The sequence below is a fragment of the Miscanthus floridulus genome, unplaced genomic scaffold, assembly GCF_019320115.1.
Source record: "Miscanthus floridulus cultivar M001 unplaced genomic scaffold, ASM1932011v1 fs_550_4_5, whole genome shotgun sequence".
Lineage (NCBI taxonomy): Eukaryota > Viridiplantae > Streptophyta > Magnoliopsida > Poales > Poaceae > Miscanthus > Miscanthus floridulus.
The window spans coordinates 1-25,059 of NW_027096920.1; the positions used below are offsets into that span (position 1 = coordinate 1).

The 25,059-nt window shown below is 45.6% G+C and overlaps 3 protein-coding genes across 3 annotated transcripts; 1 reads left to right on the forward strand and 2 right to left on the reverse strand.

The window, feature by feature from the left end:
- Positions 1–51: 51 nt before the first annotated feature.
- Positions 52–1,405, reverse strand: LOC136532210 (uncharacterized). The gene is made up of 3 exons (XM_066524802.1): positions 1,331–1,405; positions 772–1,245; positions 52–456 (listed from the first exon to the last, which is right to left on the reverse strand). The coding sequence occupies exons 1-3, from the start codon at positions 1,403–1,405 to the stop codon at positions 52–54; spliced, it is 954 nt and encodes a 317-aa protein (XP_066380899.1).
- An 18,160-nt stretch (positions 1,406–19,565) lies between these two features.
- LOC136532208 (mitochondrial import inner membrane translocase subunit TIM22-3-like) lies at positions 19,566–22,927 on the forward strand. Its single transcript, XM_066524801.1, has 4 exons — positions 19,566–21,510; positions 21,601–21,673; positions 21,779–21,832; positions 22,519–22,927. The coding sequence occupies exons 1-4, from the start codon at positions 21,460–21,462 to the stop codon at positions 22,746–22,748; spliced, it is 408 nt and encodes a 135-aa protein (XP_066380898.1). The 5' UTR covers positions 19,566–21,459; the 3' UTR covers positions 22,749–22,927.
- Positions 22,928–23,445: 518 nt separating this feature from the next.
- Positions 23,446–24,810, reverse strand: LOC136532206 (DIBOA-glucoside dioxygenase BX6-like). The gene has a single exon (XM_066524800.1). It carries the CDS (start codon positions 24,713–24,715, stop codon positions 23,567–23,569), a length of 1,149 nt encoding a protein of 382 aa, XP_066380897.1. The 5' UTR covers positions 24,716–24,810; the 3' UTR covers positions 23,446–23,566.
- Positions 24,811–25,059: the final 249 nt, after the last annotated feature.

The window sequence follows — 25,059 nt, forward strand, 5'->3', positions numbered from 1 at the left end:
GATCGGATAGACCTCTGCCTCCCGGGCGCTCTCTCGCAACAATGGCGACCCCTAAACCAAGGGCGCCGCAGAGGCCTCCCCCGCCTTCATCTCCGCCTCCTGGGAAGATGGCCTCGCCGCCATTACGGTGGCATCAGTGCCCTCGAGGGCTCCAACCTCCGCCATCATGGCCTCGGAGGACGTAGAAACAACGACCGCGGCCACTGCGGTCTCGGCGGTCTTACGCGCCCTGTCCTCCGTCGCCTCAGCCTCAGAGACCTCGGGGGCCTCGGCAACCAAGGGCATGCTGGCCCCATCCGACTCATGAGCCTCGCCCCCATGGGGCGGAGGCGCTCCCTCCCTCGTCTGTGTAGGGGTCACCTCGTCATCGGCAGCCCCACCTTGGGCGGCCAGCTCCTTCGGGTTGACCCTCGTCGACACTGCGCCGCGTTGGATAGCGGCTTGGGCCTCCGCCACCTAGTGGGCGGAGGAGCCGGGGCTTGCCTTGAGCGCCTTAAGGGGCGCCAAGGGGAGCTCGTCCGCAGGCCGCTTCCGACTAAAGAAAAATAACCTATAGGGTCAGCACGAGACCAAAAAAGCGAACGGAAGGCACTATGACCCTGCCAAAAATACACTTACCTTGAACGGGGGCGGCAACCGCTTCGCCACGGCAAACCTCGTCTGCAACGGTGGAGGCGGCGGCAGAGGCGTCGCCTCCGTATCCATGGGCGCCGGTCGGTCCTCGATGGACCCCGGCGCCCCTTCGGTCCTCTGCAGGGGCGGTGGCGTTGCCTCCACCGCCGCTTGTTCCACCATGGCCGCCGAGCCTAGTGGGCTGATGGCACGCTTGCCCAACACCCCCGCCTCGGGCGTGTCGGCCTCGGCCTCGGAGCCGGCAACCGCCGACCCCGGGTCCGCTTCTCCTCCCCTTCCCGGGAGTGCCGGGCTGCTTGCTGACGCCCTGGGCGCCACCTCCACTACGTCCAGAAGGTGGTCTAGGGGACCTCGCCCTATCTCGCCCCCATCATCCCCATCCAAGGCCTCTGTCGATGGTGACGTCGACGGGGATTCCTCCAGCGGGAGACCCTCCTTCCTTTGTTGACGGTGGCGCTTATCTAGCTCCTCGTGCGCGAGGAGTTGCTTCATGTGTTTCGTCACCTTGGCGTCTTTCCGTTTTTTCTGCGCGTCGGCGTGTGCGCGGTTGATCGCCCACCGCCTCGTGTCCTCAGGAACGGGCAAAGGAGAGGAGCGCACATCCCTCATCCCCTGCAAGAACGATGGACGTGCATAAGGAAACAAGGGGTAAGGGGAGATTGAGGAGGCTCGGAGGCTACGGCGGCACACGACTTACCAGCAAAAGGAACCCCCACGATGGCCGCATCGTGATAGGGGTCAAGTTGCCGCCCCTCAGCTTCGCCTCTACCATCTCCCCCACTCGACGAAGAATTTCCTCATCGGAAAGGGCAGAGGAGGAAATCCGGGTGCCCTCAATGGGCTCACCCAGCTTCATCTCGAATAGCCGCCGGTGCTGAGCCATCAGCGGCAGCACTCTCCAGCGGTGGAAGGCGGCCATGACCATAGCCACGGTGAGACCATGGCCCCGCAGCCTCGCCAGCCCCTCTAGAAGCGTCAGGGGACCCCCGACCGCCCTCTGTTCGAACAAAAAGGATATGTGAGGGTCGGATGAAAAAGTCAGGGGACCCCCGACCGCCCTCTTGCTCCAGGCGGAGGCTCGGGGGCTCTTCTTACACCCAAGACCAAGACAAATGGTCCCAGCCCATGCTAGAGGTTTAATTACAACACACGATAAAGGGCACCGAGCCCGTTACGGTCTAGGGGTTCGAAGGCTGGGCCTCCAAGAGGTTTCGACAGCTGCCCTAGGGCAACAGAGTCAGGGATGACTTCGGGGCGAGCCTACGAATGGCCCAGGCCCGAGCAAACAGTCGCTCGGGGCGTCCTAAGTCATGTCCGAGACCGGCAGGGAAGTATCCGAATGGGATCCCACCGTAGGGAGGCACCGAGCCACCGAGGCCCAGTGAACGGCCTCGGCACCCACTAGAGAAACCCTCTGGTACTCTTGGAGTGCGTCTCTAGACCGCTAGCTGTCCCCTAGCGAATGGGGTACGGGCCTCCACTCGGACTCACCCGATAACAGCTCACCGGAAGTGTCCACGCTCGTGCCCATCGAGGGTAGCCTAGCACATTCCACCCCTCCTTCCGAGCGAAAGGAAGCGTGAGGGTCGTACCCAAAGTTAGGGGGACCCCTGACGAACCTCTTGCTCTGTGCGGAGGCTAGAGGGCTCTTCCTGTAGCCTCGTCGAGACCCCCGCAACCCGAACTTGCGCTTATGGGCTCGGCAAATGCGATAAAAAGCTACTCGCTTAAACGCGAAAATGAAAAAAGCCCCTGGAGGAGTAACTCCACTCCTCCAGGGCCTCGGGGGCTACACCCGGTGGGTGCGCTCACGCGCACCCATCGGAACCTCAAGAAACAAAACCCAACTCCTACGAGGGCGGGTATAAACCAAGCCTCGGCAAACCCTCAGGGAGAGTGCACGCACTCCCCCGGAGGCTCGGGGGCTACTGTCGGGTACCTTAGAACGGGGTACCCCGAGCGAACAATCAAAGGGGTCACTTAAATCCCATCAAAAAACAAAGCTAGAAGGTAAGCCGTGGGCCCCTCACCCACCACGTCTGAGCCCACCAGGCCCTCCGCCTGACCTTGAGCCTCGCGCAGGAGGTCTCGGCGTCCTGACGCAATCTCCGCCTCGCGTGAGGCTCTCCACGGAAGGCCTCGGCAGGGAACACGATCTCTGCTTCACGCGAGGCTCTCCATGGAAGGCCTCGATAGGGGGTGCCTTCTCCGTATCGCGCGAGGCTTCTCACGAAAGGCCTCAGCAAGGAGTCCGATTTCCGTCCCGGGCGAGGCCTCATTCCCCGTATCACGCGAGACCAGCTTATCCATAGTCCGTCGCCCCCACCTCGGCCGGTCTTCCCGACAGCACATCATGTCTCATTAATACTTCAACCACTCCCACGATCTCAGCCGGACGATGACTCGACGCCACAGAATGGCCGACAGGACCTGAGGTCGCATCAATGCCATACCGGCTGGGACAGGGCATGGCGGGGATTACCGGCCACTGTGTTCTAACGCTGTGCCCACGATCAGTGCCCACACTGCACTGTACCCCGCGATCCCCACCTCAAAAACAACGCGACATGGACAACTTGGCCCGGGTTATCATCGCCTCCAAGCCGGTGCACCAGGACAGCCGCCCATTCGGGGCCTCGGCACTGTGCACCAAGGTCTTGGCTATCTTGGGGTTTGTGCCCACCGAGACCCCCCACTACGGTGCAGCCTCGGCACCGACCAAGCCTCGGCCTCGCGCACAGTCCGTCCACACCGGCTTGCACGTCCACCGTCGCACCCACTCCGAGGCAGTCCTAGGGCTCTCACGGCGCACAGGATCGGATGGGACTGGCACGCCGCCCCCAGTGCTCCAAGGACAGACCACTCCGACGACCATGCCGCCACAGGAACAGCCATAGGGCTCGGACATGCCGCCCCTATTGGCACGACGTCGCATAGTTAACATATGTACTGTCCTTGTCTTCCCTTCAACTATAAAAGGAGAGGACTTGGGCCACTTAGAGGACGGGAGGAACACATTGTAACACACACACACGCATCCCAACCGCCTGAGAGCAACGCCTCAAGCGGCCCATATGACACCCTGCCGAGACCTGGGACCAGCTCCCTCTCTCACCTAGCTTGTAACCCCCTACTACAAGCACCTCGGTGCAAGGAATACAAGATCGATCTCTCAGACTGGACATAGGGCACCGATTTCCCGAACCAGTATAAAACCTTGTGTCTCTTTGCATCACCATTCGGGATTAGGGGCATGTAGTTCTAATTCACTGGTTGGTTGAGGACCCCCCAGTCCGGAACACCGACACTAACCCATTTCCTTTCTTGAAACATCTCCTTCATGCCATCCACCAGGAGGCTTTTGGCTTAAGCTGGGATTCCTGACAGCTTCCAATCATTTTTATTTTGGTAAAGAAACATCTTCCACTTGTTATCGACTTGAGTGATCCAAGTAGCCTTTAAGGTCTTATGGCTAAGTGCTTCAGCTTCTCCAACTTTGTCTTGAACTCCACGTTCTTTTTCTTTGGACAAAGATCACTCCAACCTTGGAGCATAACTATTACCTTTAATAACAGGGATCGCCCATCCTTCCACCGAATCCCCTAAAAGCATGAACTATTTCTTAGCATCTAAAGCCCCCATAGGGCAGCAGCACAGAACATATTATCTACTAAAAACCTTGAGTTACTCAGCCATATAGCATCTACAACAACAACAACAACAACAAAGCCTTTTAGTCCCAAATAAGTTGGGGTAGGCTAGAGTTGAAACCTAGCAGAAGCAATCAAGGTTTAGGCATGTGAATAGCTGTTTTCCAAGCACTCCTATCTAAGGCTAAGTCATTGGGTATATTCCATCCTTTCAAGTCTCTTTTTATTGCCTCTACCTAAGTCAACTTTGGTCTTCCTCTGCCTCTCTTCACGTTACTATCCTGGCTTAGGATTCCACTACGCACCGGTGCCTCTGGAGGTCTCTGTTGGACATGTCTAAACCATCTCAACCGGTGTTGGACAAGCTTTTCTTCAATTGGTGCTACCCCTAATCTATCACGTATATCATCGTTCCAAACTCAATCCCTTCTTGTTTGACCGCAAATCCAACGCAACATATGCATTTCCGCGACACTTATCTGTTGAACATGTCATCTTTTCATAGGCCAACATTCTGCACCATACAACATAGCAGGTCTAATCGCCGTCCTATAAAACTTGCCTTTTAGCTTCTGTGGTGCCCTTTTGTCACATAGGACACCAGATGCTTGGCGCCACTTCATCCACCCTGCTTTGATTCTATGGCTAGCATCTTCATCAATATCCCCGTCTCTGTATAGCATTGATCCTAAATATCGAAAGGTATCCTTCCTAGGCACTACTTGACCTTCTAAACTAATATCTTCCTCATCCCGAGTAGTAGTGCCGAAGTCATATCTCATATACTCAGTTTTAGTTCTATTGAGTCTAAAACCTTTGGACTCCAAAGTCTCCCGCCATAACTCCAGTTTCTGATTCACTCCTGTCCGACTTTCATCAACTAGCACTACATCATCCGCGAAAAGCATACACCAAGGGATTTCCCCTTGTATGTCCCTTGCGACCTCATCCATCACTAAGGCAAACAGATAAGGGCTCAAAGCTGACCCTTGATGTAGTCCTATCCTAATCAAGAAGTCATCCGTGTCTCCATCACTTGTTCGAACACTAGTCACAACATTGTTGTACATGTCCTTAATGAGCTCGACGTACTTCGTTGGGACTTTATGTTTGTCCAAACCCCACCACATAACATTCCTTGGTATTTTATCATAAGCCTTCTCCAAGTCAATAAAAACCATATGTAGGTCCTTCTCCTTCTCCTTATACCGCTCCATAACTTGTCTTATTAAGAAAATGGCTTCTATGGTTGACCTTCTGGGCATGAAACCAAATTGGTTCATAGAGCCCCGCGTTATTGCTCTCAAGCGATGCTCAATAACTCTCTCCCATAGCTTCATAGTATGGCTCATCAACTTAATTCCCCAGTAATTATTACAACTTTGAATATCCACTTTATTCTTGTAGACCGGTACCAATATACTTCTCCACTCGTCAGGCATCTTGTTCGATCGAAAAATATGGTTAAATAGCTTGGTTAGCCATACTATAGCTATGTCCCCAAGGCATCTCCACACCTCGATTGGGATACCATCCAGTTCCATCGCCTTACCTCCTTTCATCCTTTTCAATGCCTCTCTGACCTCAGATTCTTGGATTCTCCGCACAAAGCACCTATTGGTGTCATTAAAAGAGTCATCCAACTAAAAGGTTGTGTCCGTATTCTCACCATTGAACAATTTATCAAAATACTCTTGCCATCAATGTCGGATCTCATCATCTTTCACCAAGAGATGCTCCCTTTCATCCTTAATGCACTTAACTTGGTTGAAGTCCCTTGTCTTTCTCTCATGAACCCTAGCCATCCTATTTTTTATGTTTTTATTTTCTATATATGTGATGTTCAGGTAGTATACATTTAATATTTTATTACTACTTCACAAAATCTTTTGTGAGGAATTTGCAAATGGGGCTCCGAGGCGGGCGGGCCAGTGGCCCGCCTCCATTATTCGGTGGCCGGGCTGCCGGCCAAGCGCCCGCCTCGGTTAAAACTTAACGGAGGTGGACATCCTTAAGCGACCGCCTCGGTTAATACCGATTAACCGAGGCGGTTGCCCTTAAGTTCCCCGCCTCGGTTAATCCTAGGCTATAAATGCCGCGCCCAGCCACTCCCAACCTTTGTTCCTCACGGCTTCTCCTCCATTTTTTGCGGGGTTTGAGCTCCAACTCCCCAAAAATTGAGCATTCTAAGGGGGAAGTTTTGTCCTTAGATTTGTTGAAGGGGGGCACCGCAAGAGGTTGCTACACACTCTCCAATCCTCATTCTTCTCTCTTTTTTAACAATTGGGTGCTTTTTTCTAGATCTAGATCTACAGCTACATAGAGAGAGAGAGAGAGAGAGAGAAAACAGATCTAAAGCTATCCGGCTGCATTTTTTAATACAACTATGTTTATATGTCTTTTTCCGCTGTGGGTGCTCCCTATAACTTAATGTTGGTGCCTTTATAATAACTTAATGTTGGTTCGTGGAGGATGACATACGAATGAATGTAATATATGTTTGTCCTCTATATGCGTATTATCTGCTTTGTCTATGTTTAATTTGCGAAAATAGAATTCATATTCAAATTCAAATTTGAATTTGAATTAAAAAAAGTATTTTTCCTATAAAATCATTAACGAAAGCGGGCAAGTAATAAGAACCGCCTCCGTTAAACTAACGGAGGCGGGCGGTTAAGGGTGCCCCGCTTGGTTAATATGCATTAACCGAGGCGATTGCCGTAAGGTGCCTGTCTCGGTTAATGTATTAACCGAGGCGGGCGAACCAACCGCCTCCGTAGTCATGGATTAACCGTGATCTTTTGACGGAGGCGGATGGTTTGCCTGCCTCCGTTAATCTCTTTTGCCCGCCTCCGTTAAGTTTACAATAGTAGTGTATGTTGTGTTCTATCATGTTCACATAATATACATATGATGTTCTATTATGTTTTTGTGTTGTTCACGTAGTATACATGTGATTTTTATGTAGTATACATGTGATGTTCCATAATGTTTTTTAATGTTTTATGATGTTTTTTTTATGTTCACTTAGTATGCATGTGATGTTCTATGATGTATTTAGTGATGTTCATGTAATATATATTCGATGTTCTATGATATACTTAGTGATGTTCTATGATATATTTAGTGATGTTCACTTATTATACATGTGATATTCTATAGTATATTTTAGGATGTTTGAAAAGTATCTATATGATGTGGTTCAAAATTTTTCTCTATTACGTGTTTTTATTTTTTTCCTTATCTTTGCTCTAGATTTTATCTTTTTTATTTATGTCATGTATTTATTTATTTACTATTTCTATATATTTCATCATTTTTGTTATTATTATTTTTATTTTTATGTATATTATAATACCAATTGCATGAACCTAAAACTAGAATATAGTGCTTCTAAACCGAGAAAAATTTTCTTACGAAGACGGAACATTGTTCTCTGAACCTAGAACATCATCTCTTATCAATAAAAAAAATGTTCTATCTTCATAAGATAAATGTTCGTTAATAAAGTTTTTATCAAAATATATGCACGTGGGATCTTGTTTTGAAGGATTTATTGCAAGAAATCCAATTTAATTTGGATGTTTGATTTAGGAGTTATAACTTTTTTATTTGTAGGAAATCACTACATCACAAACTGACGCTACGTCCATGGGTGAGCTGATGTGGTGTGGAGGGGCCGTGCGTGAACGGGCCAATCGGACGCGAGCCGGAAGCAGAAAATATTTTATCGGCACATGGATTGCGTCCGAACAGCCGGACCCTATCATTGCCCAGTGCTTCGTGGCTCGTGCCGGGGAAGATGTTGCATGAACGCCATCTCCTCCCATGCCGAATTGCTTCGTAGCAAGAGGCCTACCTCGTGGGATCTGATAGAATCGTGATGTCTGCATATCACACCCCTAAAATTTCCATTTTGGACGTAAACAGAAAACACTAAATAAAACAAATGATTTTAGTATATCTCTAAAATTTTCAACATTTCTTTAATTTGTTATCAGTTTGAATTATGAAGAATGTGTTTTAAAAAATTATAGTTTAATAAAATTTGCTTGGTGCATTCTTGGGTGTTCGCTTTGATTTTTATTTTGTGAAAATGAATTCAATAATCTGTTTAAGCCTTGAGTAGTTTTTGTTCCATCATGAAAAATCATATTTCAAAAAAAAAACACGTGATTGAACCCAAGCCTTGCAAGAATCAGCAGCCCACCACATCCCATTACAGTTGGGTCGTTGTCCATCTATTATTTATTTGATCTAGCTGCTTCCTTTTCCATTGGCTCAGGCAGTCAGGCTGAAAAAGCCCATCATTAGGACGATCCCAACAGGCACCTGCTCCTTTTCCTGGATTTTTTTTTATTTTTATAACTCTTTTTAAAATTCTATTTTGTAAAAAATATTTATTTAAGTCAAAAAATTGCAAAACTATACTACTGCTTCCAATTGAATCGGCGGGAAGGACATACCGTCAGTTGAGCTGGCGGAATATTAGTTACCGCCGGGTGAATAGGCAGATTTTTTTTTCTGCTATTCCATCTTAAAAAAATCATAATTTTTATATATGAACTCACATAAAGATACAATTTATAGTTATAGATAAAAATGAGACCTACAACTTGGTAGTTTACGACTTTATTCATTTGATGTCGTTTTGACACCTACAAAAGTGATACAATGTTCAGATCTATATTTTTAGATCTAAACATTATATCGATTATTTTGGTGCCAAGATGGTTTCAAACAAAAATATTGTGAACTAAAAGGTTGTAGATTTCATCGTTAAATACAACTCTTATGTAATTTTTATCTTCATATCTGACTATATGGAAAAGTTGTAACTTTTTGAAGATGGTCTGAATAAATTGTCTCGATCGTCCACTAGCAGTGTAGTATATTTAGAAAAAAACATAACTTTTCCATATAACCACGTATAGGAATAATGTTTATAAAAATACTATAGTAAGATCTACAATTTTATAGTTTATATTATTTTATTTTATTGCCACCTAAATAATCAATTTAATGTTCAGATCTACAAATACACAGCTGAACATTGTATCAATTTTTTAGTATCAAAGCGATCTCAAATGAAAAAGGCAAAATACAAAGTTGTAGATCTGTTTTTTATGTACAGCTTTCATACAAACTGTATCTTCATCTGAGTTCATATATAAAAGTTATGATATTTTTAAGATGAGCTATCAGAAAAAAAGAAAATCTACCAATTCATATAGCGGTAACCAATATTCCGCCGGCTCAACCGGCTGTATGTCCTTCCCGCCACTTCCAATCGGCGGTAGTAGTATAGTTTTGTAATTTTTTTTATAAAGACCAATATTTTTGCAAAAAGTAAATTATAAATTATAAATAAGTAAAAATTCCTCATTTCCATTTTCTTGTGCCCCTTTCTCTCCCGTTGAGTAATCTCTGCTTGACACTTCAGTCTGGACCGATGCCCCCTATTCCTCCCTTCCATTTCCTCAAATTAATCACCCATGTTCAGTGGCGAAGGAAATAGCCGTGCAATCTTTTCTCTTATCCCAATCTAGCATCGATGCACCCTCCTCTTCCACCCCTCCTTCCCCTCACCTATAACTAATAACTCTCGGTTCACTGGTTCCATTTTGCCTCTTAATCTCCAATTCTCCATCACATCCCATCTCGATGGTATAGGTACACAGGCTGCCGCCACCGCCTTTGCCCAGTGATGCGGCCCGTGGCCCTTGTGGTGGAGCTGCTCCCTTTCTTTCACTACTTAAAAAAATGATTTTTAGAGACCTCACCTTTTTTTATCCAAAGAAGGCTCAATCAAAAGTTGTTCTAAAAATGTTTTAGAGACAACCTATCTCTAGAAATCGATTTCTAGCGGCGTTTGGTGTTTCTGGCTGCATCTAGAAATCCTAGATTTTTAGAGGCAAACATGGTCCACCACTAAAAATAGGTGTAGCACCAAAAATTTATAACTTTTTCAAATCAAATCAGATAAAGACAAACTTTGTAGAGGTCGAAGGGATCTATAAATGTCGTTGACATCTTTTTCATTTGAAATGGTTTAGTGTCCAAAAAGTATGTGTTAAGCTCTTAGATTTTGAAATTCATTTTTTTTTGAAATTTTCAAATGACCTCAAATGAAGAGACCTAAACCAAACTTGTTGTATCTGACAAAATCTAAAACTTTTTAGTTCAATTTTTTCATTTGAAATCGTTTAAAGGCTCAAATATTCATTACATTAATATTCACTGAAGTGAATACAAAAGGATAGCATCATTTAGTTAGTCACGAATTAGTTTGGAGTGGAATGGTATGGGGAGAACGCATAAGGCCTGAAGTTCTGATTCGATCCCTCCAGATCTCTCATGTGGGTATTTTGTGTAAAAATCTTATGATTTGTCACTACAGATGGCAGTGCCCCATTCTCTTTGAGGTTCTGAGTTCGATCCCTCAAGACTCCACACGTCGGTATTACTCATAAAAATCTTATGGCTTATGACTAGAGATGTCAATGCCCCCATCCCCGTCTCTCAAAGCTCACTAGAATCAGTATTATAAAAAAAAATCACAAATTCATAAATCACACCACCACCACCAAGATCTGAAACGTGTCTTGATTTCAATCTAAAACTCTCACACACCTTTGTCTCAATCTAAAACTCTAGCATGCCTGGTCTTGATGCTGAAGTTCACCACCACCACCACCATGGTCACCGCTCGCGTGGCGTCTGCCTCCAAGACTGGCGGCTGGTACTAGCGCATGCAGAAAGGACTGGTGGTGGTGGTCGGCAACTAGCAGGTGGACACGAACAGGGGCACAGGGCTAGGGCGACGATTGATGTGCTAGAATTGTAGTGTTGGGCAGTTGGACGGGTAGATAAGGTTGGGGAATTAGGGTTTGTGGGCACTTTTATATACTCAACTATGCGACTTGGGCCTGTAGATGGTCCTGGTGCCCTAGTTCACGCGCGATGTGTGTATGTAGTGCCTTGGTTCACACATGATACCTATATGCGGCCTAGAGTGGTAGGTTGGCGGGGAACGTGGATAGGCAATGGTTTGTCCATCCCCATCCACGCAAAACCATTTCCATCCCTGTCCCACAAAACCCAAATGGGATTGTTTTCCCATTTCATTTGGGACTAAATAAGCCCCATCGTCATCCCCTAAAAGGGGAATTCCCCATGGGGAATTAGGGCCCCATTGCTATCTCTACTTTGTGACTTGCAACCATGGTTGCTTGCTAGGCTTCTGTTGGGTAAATCTTTTTTTTCTATGTTTTGGCATGATTTACGAATTCTGTAAAATGATTTTTAGAGGCGAGCCACCTTGTCAATCACCTTTACGGTTAGATTTCAGCTCGCCTCTAGAAATCAATTTCTACGGGTGACTAGATACCTGCTTGTAGAAATCGACGATTTCTAAAAAAAATAGGGTGATAAAGGTGGACGAGCTAGCCACATCCAAATATCGTTTTGACCAATTCTGAAAATGGGCTCTGGCATAGTGCTCTCTATTGTTTGCATCACAGATGACTTGGTGATAAAAATAGAGGCTAGTTAGTACGATATCCTGCCAACAGGTGCCAACCCCCCGCCTGCCATCGCCCTTTGAGATGCATGATGTCAGGATCATCTCCCTTTTAAGTAGATTACCTAACTAAGTAGTCTTCCATTGACTACTAGGTTAGATAAACACTTAATTCGTCATCCTGGTACACCACTCATATGATGTACTAAATCCAACCTTCATCCAAGATCACTCAGGTGGAAAGGAATTATTACAACACACAGGTAGCTTCACATAACATTAAAATAGTACATTAAGTTTTACAACAAGTTGTTCACACATTAAGTCATAACACAGTACATTCATCCATCCAATAAAAGAGTACAAGCGGAAGTCTTTAAACAACATAGTTTTTAAGATAACATGTGTGGATTGTGCCATCTTCCACACATCTATGAAACACCGATTCTTCTACCATTTCTAATCCTCGCGGGACTCAGGTGCATAGAAGAAACCATAAGAGGAGCAAGACTACCTACAAAACTTAAACAATCACACGGTGAGTTCTGAAATGTACTCTGCATGACTTACCCAATATAAGTACAATGATTATACATTTGGCTAGTAGCAAGGATTGCATTGTGTTTTGCATAAAAGCATTTATATAGTAAGAGTAAATGTGAACCTTACAACTAAGCAATGACAAGCGCAACATGGTTCAAAATAAATGTAATCAACTTCCAATTGGATCTCGATCTTCCATGAGTCCTTGTTCAACTCTAGTCTGTATCTAGAAGCACAGAACTTATAGCATTCGAAAGTAAGACGTTGCAGAGGGGTACACATTAACCCCACCAAAGATAAGGGATATCACCTAAACGACCCCTTGGTACATAAGGGATACCTCGATGCCTCAACCTTTCCCAAGTTCGGCCATGGATGCCCACGAACGGTTTGAATAGGTACCAAGATACTAGCCTCCCAGCTACCCTATGTCACCCTCGCGCCGAACCCATAGGAAAATTGGTTGCAACTAAGTACTTGGCTTGCCACACTCATATATGACAAGTGGTTTGTACAAGTATGTTCATGTCTTGCTACCATAGATACATGGTACTTAACCGGTAGTGAGCTACGCCATTCAAGATCCCAATCATCTTGCCATAGCACAACCCCTCCATGACCATTCACATTCATTTTCATTATCTTGGTCAAGTTTTAGATCATAACTCCATATATATGTTGCTTAGTGGAAAAGCATTTCCTAAAATGCATGAGAAACAAGAAACCCATCATCGTCTCGACTTCTATCGTCTAAGCAAGCTAAACACGAATTATTCGATGAAAGAAATAAACAAGCAATGGTTAGTGGTGATGGATGAAACACAAGGGATGATAGCCCAAATAGGCAAACATAGGCATAATAGTCATATTGTAACATAGCAATGCATTTACTTAACCTTAGGCACATTATGCAATCTGCAAAAAGAGTTAGAAATATGCTTAGGTTCCTACCTTGAGATTGTTTGGACTGAGGCTCATCGGACACTTTTAGTGTTTGGGTCTCCTCGGTGTTGACTTCTTCGAAGACCTCGTTGCCTAAGAATCTATGATGCGAAATGAGTACAATGTGTTGAACTAGATGCTATGATATACTTTGCAATGATGTATAACATATGAGCTTCAATAATATATAACATATGTGTCAATTGTAACTCAATAGGTTCTATTGATGTTCTCACAGACGGTTCGTGTGAACACCAGATGGTTCGCCAGAACGGCCTGCCAGAACATTTCTAAAAAAATCTGTTGAGCCATCGGACGGCCCGTGGTGCGGCAGACGGTCCTAGAAATGCAAACCCGAAAAGGGTGTTCTTGGAGTGAATATTTGAATATTTTTCTAGATGGTCTGGTGTTTTCATGGACTACCTATGGGAACATCGACCGTCGAGACTAAGTGTTGAAACTCAGTGAGTGATCTCTCGAATGGCCTGATGAGCAGGTGGACGGTTCATGGGAACACTGAGTGTGCAGTTTAAGATCTCGAAATTGAAATCTTTACCTAGGGTTTGTACATGACCAAACTATGTTTGTGGGGTGTTCCTAGGGTTCTATAGACCACATCTAGCTAATTGAATCTAGGTACATTGCATCTAAACATCATCTAGTGCATTGGGGATGTTTTCTAGGTGATAAACACTAAATCTTGGTTTTTGGTGAGAATGATGGTTGAGCTTGAATCCATCTTACCTAGGGGAGTCAGGAGGTGTTGTTGAGCCTCAACAAGTTGGAGAAGTTGAATTCACCTCCTTCCTCCCTTGCTCTTCTTGATTTCTTCGCCTTGCTCCTAGTTGCTAGGGAGAGAGGACTCCTTCTTTAATCCCCAACTATTGTGGAAATCTCTGGGTTGATTTCCATGGTCTCTTTGTTGTTGATGATCTCCTCCACTCCTTCTCCCTTGCTCTTCCTTGCTCTAGGTGTGCTAGAGAGAGAGAGAGTGTGACTGTGAGACCGAGGAGAGTGAGTGAATGAGTGCTGGTGAATTCCATTCCCAAAAATGGAGATAGGTGGCCTAACATGTGGGGCCAATGGAGCTGTTGTGGTGACAGCTCACTGTTGTGCATGAAGTGTTCGGGCAGATGGTCTAGGTGATCACCATACGGTCTGTGTGGACACTGACTTCGTGAAAATTGCTAAGTCTATGAAGATGCTCTCGCGAATGGTCCAAGATTGCACAGGACGGTTCGAGGGAACACAACAAAGCCTAGAAAGTACTGTTTTATGCATATGTAGTTCAAAATCAGAATTGCAATGCATATGATGCTCATGATGATTATGAAATTGACCATGTCACGATCGGGTCATGACAACTGGAAATGAGGTTGTCACCATGTCCACTTTCTATTTGTCACTACCTGTCAAAATCCATCACTCATAGCTAATCCAATAATCTCTCACTAGATCCTTTATGTGTTCTCTGTGCCCCTCATGGAGGTGTGATGTGCCTTCCATGGCTGTTCAATGCATGGTTGATTTCCTATTATAGAGTTTATCGTCCGACTAGTAGATCTATGATCTATGCGTAGGGAATAAGAGGGGTAGCACGAATACACATATGTATACTAGCTCAGGTACGGGGTACTCTACATCTAGCGTGGATGGCTCCTTACATTTCGTATGCTCAGGATTTACAGGGGCACTAGTGTTTTAGTCTAGGGTTCCTAGCAATGAATGTTGAGGCTCTCTAAATGGGTCATCCCTGTCTCCCCTTATATAACTCAGGGGGAGGGGTAGGGTTACAGATGGGATGCCAAATGATATGATCTGCAATTTCCTAGTTTTTTACAAGATAATTTTATCAGATCCTATCATATCAACATTATTTGCTTGCTCTCAAGGCTATCTATCCGATACCTTCTTTCCATGTAGTTGATGCACCCTGTTTGGTTGGGCCTCTTCCTTAGCAGGCTCAACCCACCCTATCCTGGCTAGGTTTATCTCTTAGTGGTGAGAATACCCAAGGCCCAAGCGCAATATACTAATAGTAGCCCCCCAAAGGTCTTTATGACAAGCTGATCGAGTGCTTGGTCCATTAGTTACTCCATTGAAGGCGCAGTCTTCAATCCTCTAAATATTTCTCATCTTGAAGGCCTATTAAAGATAAGGATGCAGAGGTAATGGGGGAATATCCAAGCTGCTTCATCTTCCTCGCCTCTCCTATTCTGCTCATGATGTTGAAGTGTGCGGATCTTGGTTGTCCGATCCACCTACCCCTCTCCGCTAAAGGCCTATAAAGCTCGACATGGCTAGAACCACGTAGAGTGCTCCATATCGTCTTCTTCATTGAGAACTTTTCAGTTGAGTGAGCTCACCATGTCTCTTTTTCCCAACATCGGGAAACACGTGCAACGACATTGGGAAAAGGCCATTTAGGTTAGTCTTGTCTGACATCTTGATGCGGCGGTGGCTGCTCAACCAAGGTACCAAAAAATGCTTATAAAGTATGGGTAGCAGTCAGCAATGGATGTTCTAGGACACCTGCTGCTGATGGTGGATCACCTTCAAAGTCTCCCAAGGTTTCTCACTGTTGCCTCTTCGATAGCACTAGTGGGGAAGTCCATCGCAAGTAGGCGGTGGAGGTGAGTGTGGCTTTAATGCTAGATGACAGGAGGAGCTAGCCATTAGTGCTATTATGTAGATGGTCACGACGCTGGTGACCATGGCTTTAAGGGTAACAATAGGTAAGCATGGTGATGCTTTCCATTGTTTTGTTGTTAGTCTCTGTGCTAGATTGATGCTCTTGTTTGGTTGTTGGATTGAAACAAAGAATATGATACCAAAGATGTTCAATGACATTCCCGTGGAAGCAACTATGAGGATGATGACAAGGAGGTGCAGTGGTGGCATTGGATGTTCCCCATTGCTAGATTTTTGTTAAAAAATTATTTAATTTCTAGAGACAAGCATCATAATGCACTCACCTCTAGAAAGACTATTTGTAGGCATATAGTTGGACCACCTATGTTAATGACGATTAATAGAGGACCTCCCCTAGAGGCAGGCAGTTTGCCTAACTCTAGAAAGCCTTTTTGCCTGTATGTGAAAAGGCTTAATGTAGTAGTGCACCTAGACTTAAAATTGTCTAAACCCTTGGGTAAACAATGGAAAAGGTTGGGGATCCTTATCTAGGGTTTCCCCTTTGATGAACAACAAGGAAATAGATGGGAAGCTACCGATCTAACACCACTATTGTTAGTCCTCTCCATGTTCATGTCCCATTCCTACCACTTTACTCCTTAGTTTTGCTACAATGGAGGGTTGGGATGTGGAGGGAGAGGGATATGGGAAGGAGAGGTGGTGCATAGGGAAAAATAGGAGCCGCACAGGGGTGGGGTGATAGGGAAGGGAGAATTGGAAGGGCTAGGGTAGCTTTCCTTCATTTACATCTCACCTCTTCAAAATTTTATCACACAAAATACCATGATCCTTACTTTGAATATTGCATATGACTAGTCAAATGGAATGCACTTGATGAGCTCTAAGAGCAATGGATCAAAAAGTTTTTTTTGGCCACTATTGATATTTGTAAACTCACAGATAAATCCACAAACCAACAGATACCGATGTAGCTCTTTCACTTGGAGGTATAATAAGGTAATTCAATCCTATCAACTATCCTAGCAAGCTAGGCTAGAAATGTAAAGCACACACCAAGGAATGCAAAGTAAATGTGGAATGTAAATGAGTTAGAGAATGTAAACTCCCATGATGTCAATTTTTCCTTAGGTATCAAAAAGCTCGCACCCCTAGTACTCATTGCAGAACCTCACAAGGATGTTCTCTAGCATGGGTCAAGTTCCTAGTCGCATAACTTCATGGATAGCCCACATGTCTTCCTAGCATGCAAGTGGTCTCCATGTGGCCTCATTCAGACCACTCCCTACCGTCTTCACTATGGATAGCTTTGGTCAAAATGTCAAGGGCCTCTCGTCCCTTGTAATTGTTGATGGTCACTAGACACCAACTTTGACCATCAACATTGCGCCAAAATTGAAAGTAAATCAACACCATAGTAGTGATTTATGTTTACAATTGACCTATTTCCACTTGTACTTGGAGATCTTTGCTTATGTAGGAAAACTATACACATACACCAAAAATCAAGCACTAGAAGCAAGTGGAGCAAGGCAATGCCGCCATAGGCCACTTGGTGGGGTTGGCCGACCCCACCAAGCGTCGCCTGATGTGGCTCCACCAATGCACCTCACCAATCCATGTGATTGGCCAAGAAACATGACTCCTGAGCCCTGACCATGTAACCGTACAGAGGTTTAGTGTTGGTTGTATTCATGAAACAAGTAAGGACTAAAATAATAAAAGAAACTAAAAATGACTAAACCTTGATTCACACAGTCAGATATCACTTGACTGCTAATCTGCTGTATAGGGCTGAGACTCTCAGCCTGGAAAAGCTTCACTTGCATGGGTATTTGTGTTATCTGAAGCAGTTTACAGAAACCCAAATTATAGGAATCTGTTTTCAAATTGATGTATGTCCATAGTTGAATAGTTAGTTGGTGAGTTGGATGGTTCTGGAGTATTTGTTCTGTAGCATATCTGTTTTTTAATGAAAGAGAAGGTCTGGAGGTGTGTTTGGAGCATTTCACATCTGCTGCTCTGTTACTCTATCTGCCCTGCATGGGTGAGGATTAGTTTAATTTCGGAAATTGGGTCTTCTTACAACCCTATGCAAGTGGGGGTCTACATTAGTGATTAAATTGGATAAAGGTGAGCTGCAAAAGTTAAATTAAGGTTAGATAAGTGGAATAATGCTGGTTACATTCCGATGGCATAACATTGTATTTTCAGCATCCATCGTGCCAACCAGATGCCATCTTGTGTTCTTAGTTCATTCTGCATCGTCACACACAGCTGACCAAACAGAACCCTGACTTGTATCTTCTCTTGTTCAAACCAATCTGGGCCCCAGCTGTATTATTTGATTCACTGCTTACAAGTAGAAATTGAAAGATAGCTCTTCTTCAGAGAAGACCAGAATAGGAAATCAGAGATGCTTGTACCAAATAGGAAATACTACTGGTATTATCAAAGCTACAATTCACTTGAGTATAATACATAAATTATCCATAGAGTTATATCCCAAAATCTGGTTTAGCCCTTCAAATGCATATATGGTTCAACGTGAGCAATGCTGGCCTGATCTGAATCCTCACATGTAAAAGAAAAAGTTCATCCAAATAACTTCTACCTTGATTTGTGAAGAAGCAAAAAGAAACCAAAACTGAGATATGAAGAACTTAATCCTTTTAACTGACGTTACAGTCATCACCATATTGAATGAAATTGGCACCATAAAGCCCTTTCTAGAAAATTATGGGTCTGTCTACATGTCTGGCGACAGATTTTTCAACCAGAAATCTGTCAACTTTTTGGCAAATCAACAGCTAACACGTCACCAACAAAAAAAACTGACAGATTTACAATACCAAAATCTGTCAGATTTTCAATACACGGGTAAAGATCAACAAAGATCCAAAACCCGTTAGCTGCTTGCTCCTATCTGCCCATGTGGCTTTTGCTGCTGCTTCTGCTGTTCCACCAGTCCTTGTTCATTTAGCTAAATAGGCAAAATGGCAACATCATAATTAACAACTCTTGGCTGAACTACAAAATCCAGGTACTCCTTTTCAAATTGCCCATACTCATGCCTCGGTCTGCTCCCGCAGGCGCCAGATTGAGCTCCTGACAGTGACCGCATTAGCAATGCTGGAAATGCAGAGAACAAGTACACACGTGCTTATCCTCCTCTTCTGGGATCTTCTGTAGAGAACAAGTTCACAAAAAGAATTAACTTTAGAGATGTTCAGTTAACTTTCTGAATGATCAGGGTTGCGATGTGCCAACCTTAATATTGGTTGGATGAGCCAAGTTGTCCTTGACGAAGCTCTTGAACTCTTGGAAGTTCTCCTCTGTCGTCCAGTAGTGCCCGCTGAGAGGCCAAATCACCTGACACAAAAAAACAGGTCTGCGTCACCAAGACATCAAACAAACTGGTCATCGAAAAAAGTGAAATTGAATATTTGCTCATACTAGAATGGTAGCAGATTGATAGATACCTTCAAAGTTCCATTATCAACAACCAATAGCCCGGCAGTACGAGTGGCCCCTATGGCAAGTAAGCTAGAGTGTTAAAATGTTCCCTTTTTCTTCTGCATTTGAAGTTGAAAGTTAGAACCTGTCCACTCACATGAGTATACCTGAAAATGGGCATCTAACTTTTACATTGCAACACACACACACAAAAAAAAGACGAACCAAATGGTGAACCTACAAACAAGCTTAGATATACTAAAATTAGTTACACAAAAAAAAAAGATCTCAATTTTATTGTTCTAAAACAATTAGTTAGCCAAGTCAACCACTTGTAGTTAAACACTTACATATGGGAAGTACATACAGTCTTGCAGCAGTACTCAGAAAATACTAGTAGGGATCATTCTATTTTCTCTTCAGACACATCTTGCATTGGGTGAAAAAGAAAACACCCACTTGCGTGCCAACGAAAAATAAAAATACACACCCTTTTTCAAATCACAGCAAAACAAGGCCGGCATGCAGGCTCGCATAGTTTGGCAGAGACCAAATGCTGTGGTGAACATGTGGAAAATACATGCTGATGCAAGAGGCAAAACACAAAATGGATCACAAAATCATACAGCCTGCTCGCTTGTGCTAGCTGCAGCAGCTGCCGCCACACTCAGACAGCAGTTGCTATTGCACATACAAATCAAACAGCAGCAGCTGCAGCCAATGTGAAAGAAGGGCAGCCGACACAGCCATAAACACTAACACCAGGATAAATCACAAATCTCAAGGGAAGGGACAGACAAGCATGCAGGACATCCATCTATTAGGGAAAAAACATTGGAAAAAACATGATGGTTCAGTCAAATAAAAGCAACGAGGAGCATCAGAGCTGCTATCCTAGCACATGTCAAATCAATAGCTAGTTGCACGCAAAGTTCCAAAGCAAACCAGAAAAAGCTAGCATCAGTGCACACCACCTCCCTTCCACAGCAGATCACAGAAAAGCTAGCAGAAACCGGGGTTCCAGTCCATGTTCTCACATTCGGGAGAAGGCAGCATGAATCCCACCACAACCGCTCTCTCCAGGATGGCAGCATCGGCGACGGAGGCGGAGCTCATGAGCAGCGCCACCACCCATTTGATTCCCTCCTGGTTGAACTCCTCGACGAGGTCTTGCTCCCAGTCCCGAGGCCGGCCCACCCTCATTCACGTCGCGACCGCCTTGACGAGCTGGCGCCGCGCCATCGCCACCTCGTTCGATCTGCGCCTCCGCTGACGCCAGTGACAATCAGCGCACACAGCAGCAGCTCCTCAATCAATAGCAATCGACGAATAACTACATGAAAGAACAACTACACTTACAAATTCGACCGCGCGCGTCGGAGTTGAGCGCATACGCACGAAGAGAGTCCGAAGAACTTCCCCGCAATCGACGCCTTGTCACGCAGGGGCACCTCTGCCGCCCTCGGCACAGGGGAAAGCGGCGGCGAGGCTCGCGCTCCACCCACCGCCCGCGCAACCGCGACGGAGGAGACGAGAGAGGTGGAGGGGATTGGGTGTCATGGATGATTGGGGAAAAGGAAATAGAACGGGGTTTGCGGGTTTCGTTGCGCCAGTTTTAGAATCCGCTAGCGTAGGTTTATGCCCGAAACACCACACGAATCTTGAAACACAATGAACAGCCCAAAATCTGACAGATCCAAATCAACAAAATCAGTCGACAGAAATATAGCAAAATTCGAAAATTATTATGCTTTTATTTGTGTTAGCACTGGTAGTGGATCAGTATCCCTCTGCTTAAACCATATATTCTCGAGGGTCAACAACTATAGAATCATACAATCGGTAGAGGTCCCCTGTATGACTTATTGGATTAGTGAGCACAAGATCCTATATTTTAACTAACACAGTGTTCTAAAAAGTGCTAGGTGGGTCCTGGAGTCGTGGTGTCTTGCTCCAGATTGTGTATTTGTTATCCTTTTTTGGTCTTCTGCTGTGAAGCCTACATGTATAATCAGAAAGTTCCACTTTTCTATTTTCTTTAATTTTTCAGGTAAAGGTTTGGTTATGATGAAGGGGTTTAAAGGATCATTTCCTGATGCTGCGTCATCTGCTAAGGTATAAGGATATTCTTTCCACATGTGGATACCACTTTGTGCCTATTGTTTACCAACATCTCATGGTGTAAATCTTGCCTTCTTGATCTAGATATTTGCTGTTCTTGCTGGTGTTCAAAGTTTGGTAGCCTGCTCTTTGAGAAAACTTCGTGGAAAAGATGATGGTTTGTATTTGTCTGTGTTCTGTTTGTTTCTTTTTTTATTCCTCTGGATTAATAAAATGCTAAAAATGCATGAATGCATTAACATGTCAATTATTTTATTTCCAGGAATCAATGCAGGAGTCGCAGGCTGTTGTACTGGCCTTGCTTTGAGCTTTCCAGGTAGAGTTTCAGGAAATGTGCAATCAATAGCTTTGAACTTTTTTAATGTACAATTGTGGCACAGCCTGTTCCTTAATGGCCTGGTGAGGACAAAGGTTACACAAACAATAGCCACATTGTTTATGCCGAGTTCTGGCTACGAGACAATTGCTCTTTTTATATATGCTCTTTGCAATTTTGACACTGTTTGTTGAAAAGTGAAAACACAATGTCTGTGTTAAAAAAATTATGATCACTTGCTCATGTGTGGTTCTTGGGTTCTACCTTTGCTTGCAACCCTTGATCTAGTTGACCTTTGGAGCATAGCATAGAAACCTTCCTATGCCGGGGACTAGAGGAAGCTGGTTGTAAACTTGTGTTAGTTGATGGCATGCCTGTTTCTTTAGATTGAATGGTCTGAGTGTCTGTTACGAATAGAAAGTTTGATGCTAATTATGCTTAACAATTCCGCATTTTGATATCTCCTTAGGATGCCTCCATAATCAGTTGTGGTTTGTCTCGTGCACTATGGAGTATCAATGTTTAGATTCCAATTACTCTTCTGTTGATGTCCATGGCATACATTGACTATTTGCATTCCATTCAAGTTAATTTGTTATGCTCACTTGTTTTTTGATTTCTTAGAATATGATGGCCCGGTGCAGTAATTGTTGAAATCAATATCACATTTTTTTATTGGGTTTCAGGTGCTCCGCAAACTCTGATTCAGAGCTGCCTGACCTTTGGGACTTTCTCTTACATCATTGAGAAGCTAAACAAGCAGCAGCCTGCGCTGGCGCTCCCGCCTGCGACAGGTGTGATGGATCTGAAGGCTGGACAAAGCGTTCTTCCCCCCTTCACACTTCCTCTTCCGGATGCGATGGACGAATTTTCCAAGTTCCAAAACTTTTTGTCATCCAAATTTCGGGGAAACTGAGTTATCCTTATGGAGTGACGCTTAGTTACCTACTCTGGAACGTGTCCTTGTAAATGCGTCAATGGTGTTTATTTCTTGGCGAACGAGTGTTCCCAAGGTAGTGTTTTGCTAGTGTTGATGATTCTACCCTGTTATGCGACAATTTTGCAAATAAGGGGAGCAGCTTGTCCTTTGTTCAACTGGTCGGATCTTCGGAGTTGTACCCACGTATCCTTACCTTGTCGACATTCACCACGTAGAGCCAACATGATTTACCACAACCATGGTAAATAGTATTTTTTATATAACTTTAGTTGAACTTTAAATTATTGACTCTTAAAAAGTGGAAATTGCGTTCTTTTGTGAAGGAAGAGAGTACTAGGCATTCGATCGATGCCCTGTTCGCTTGGCTTATATGTTCATGAACAATATTTTTTTCTTACAGTAAATTAATCGATAATACTTTCAGTCATGATTTATCAGTCAAATGAACATGGCGCAACACTGCTTCCATTTCAGACTCGTCCTCTCTTTTGTGAAGGAAGGGAGTACTAGGGATTCAATCAACACTGCTTCCATTTCAGACGACTCAACCTCGTATCAATCTTTCTTTTCGCGATCCCTGAAGGTGCATCCCCCTTTTTCAAAAAAAAGAAAGAGAGAGAGAAGCTGCATCTCTATAACCTGCTCTTCCATTTCATCATGCATGATCATGGTATTGGTCTGCTCCATCCATAACTTTATTAGAGCATCACGTTTATCTTCAACCTTCAATTATTGTACCGGAGTACGTTAGCCTACAGTTACATATCACATCACAGGACTGATGTGATGTAAAATTATTGAAGCAGCTGGAAGTGGTGGAGCGCCGGGCGACCGTCGAGGCCTTTCTTGTCGTAGTGCGCCAGGAACTCCGGGACCGTCACGCTCCTGTACAGCGCCCTTCCCGCGCCATCGCCGGAGGTGATGAGCTCCGCGATGGGTCCATACAGCCTCGTGGACCTCGCGATGTCCGCGTTGAAGAAGCACGCCACTGACACCCTAGCCGTGTCCCTGCTCCGGTTGGCCACCACCCGGTGCTCCACGCTCCTGAACCGCCCGTTGCTGACCAGCTGGAGGAGGTCGCCGACGTTCACCAGGAGCGCGCCGGGCACCGGAGGCACGTCCACCCACTCGGAGGCCAGCAGCGCTTGCAGGCCGCCCTGCGCGTGCTCGTCCTGCAGCAGCAGGGTCAGGAAGCTGGGGTCCGAGTGCGCGCTGCACCCCAGGGTGAGGTCGGGCTCCGGGCACGGCGGGTAGTAGTTGCACACCAGGCTGAGGCCGTCCGCGCACCCCATCCCGGCGAGGTGCCCGGGGCCCAGCCCCAGGGCCTCCGACAGCAGCGCCAGCACCCGCGCCGCCACCTCCCGCGCCGCGCCGCTGTACTCCAGCATCACGTGCCTGACCGCGGGCGGCAGCTCCTCGGCGCGCGGCGGCTCCGGCGCCGCCTCGCAGAAGAGCGTGTCGCGCCAGTTGGCCGCCGGTGACTGGAACAGGTCGAAGTTGGAGTTGAACCGCAGCTTCCGCCGGGCGTCCCGCGTGTAGTAGGCGCGCTTCGTCTCGGGGGCCTCCTCGTTGAACCGCCTCACCGACGCCAGCATCTCCGACAGGAGCTCGCCGGGAACGCCGTGGTTCACCAGCTGGAAGAACCCCACCGTCTCGGCCGCGGCCTTCACCTGCGCGACCACCTCCTCCCGCGCGGCTGCGTCCTCCGCCGACGCCGCCGAGAGGTCGATGACCGGGATAACGCTAATAGTGTTGCAGCTGCTACTGCTAGATGACGATACCTGCGGCCCGTCCTGGCGGTGGTGGCGGAAGATGGTGGGGACGGTCGTGACGCCGGCGTCCACGAGGCCCTTGACGCCGGCCTTGGTGTCGTCGAAAGCCTTCAGCTCGCTCAGGCGGCGGTCGTAGTCGTAGCCACCAGCTGCCTCTTCCGTGGTGGACATGGCTGCCAGCCGGCCGGGCTGGCGATCGAGGCGAGTTGGATGGATCGAGATGAGATGTCAGATGTCCGTGGTGTACTGGTGTGGTTGATTGGATACTTCTCAAATTCGTCAGCACGTACGTAAGCACGACTAGCAGCTTTGGAGCCTCGGACAAACAAGCAGATGGTTGAAAGTGGTGTTCGGATACGGTGACTACAAGTTTTAAAAGTTAGGCCTCGTTTAGAACACGGGAATAACGTAGAAATTTCACGGGTATAGAAACAGTAGGAAAGGAAACAAGATTTGCCGTTTAGAACGAAGAATGTAATCTTCCGTTCCGGAGGAAAGGATTCCATTCACGCACA

Coding starts and splice junctions, on each gene's coding strand:
- LOC136532206 (XM_066524800.1), bottom strand. CDS start 24,715: ATGTCCACCACGGAAGAGGCAGCTGGTGGCTACGACTACGACCGCCGC.
- LOC136532210 (XM_066524802.1), bottom strand. CDS start 1,405: ATGGTAGAGGCGAAGCTGAGGGGCGGCAACTTGACCCCTATCACGATG. Junction 1,246..1,330: donor CGTGGGGGTTCCTTTTGCTG/GTAAGTCGTGTG, acceptor TCGTTCTTGCAG/GGGATGAGGGATGTGCGCTC. Junction 457..771: donor TGGAACAAGCGGCGGTGGAG/GCAACGCCACCG, acceptor TCCGCCCACTAG/GTGGCGGAGGCCCAAGCCGC.
- LOC136532208 (XM_066524801.1), top strand. CDS start 21,460: ATGATGAAGGGGTTTAAAGGATCATTTCCTGATGCTGCGTCATCTGCT. Junction 21,511..21,600: donor ATGCTGCGTCATCTGCTAAG/GTATAAGGATAT, acceptor TTCTTGATCTAG/ATATTTGCTGTTCTTGCTGG. Junction 21,674..21,778: donor ACTTCGTGGAAAAGATGATG/GTTTGTATTTGT, acceptor TTTTATTTCCAG/GAATCAATGCAGGAGTCGCA.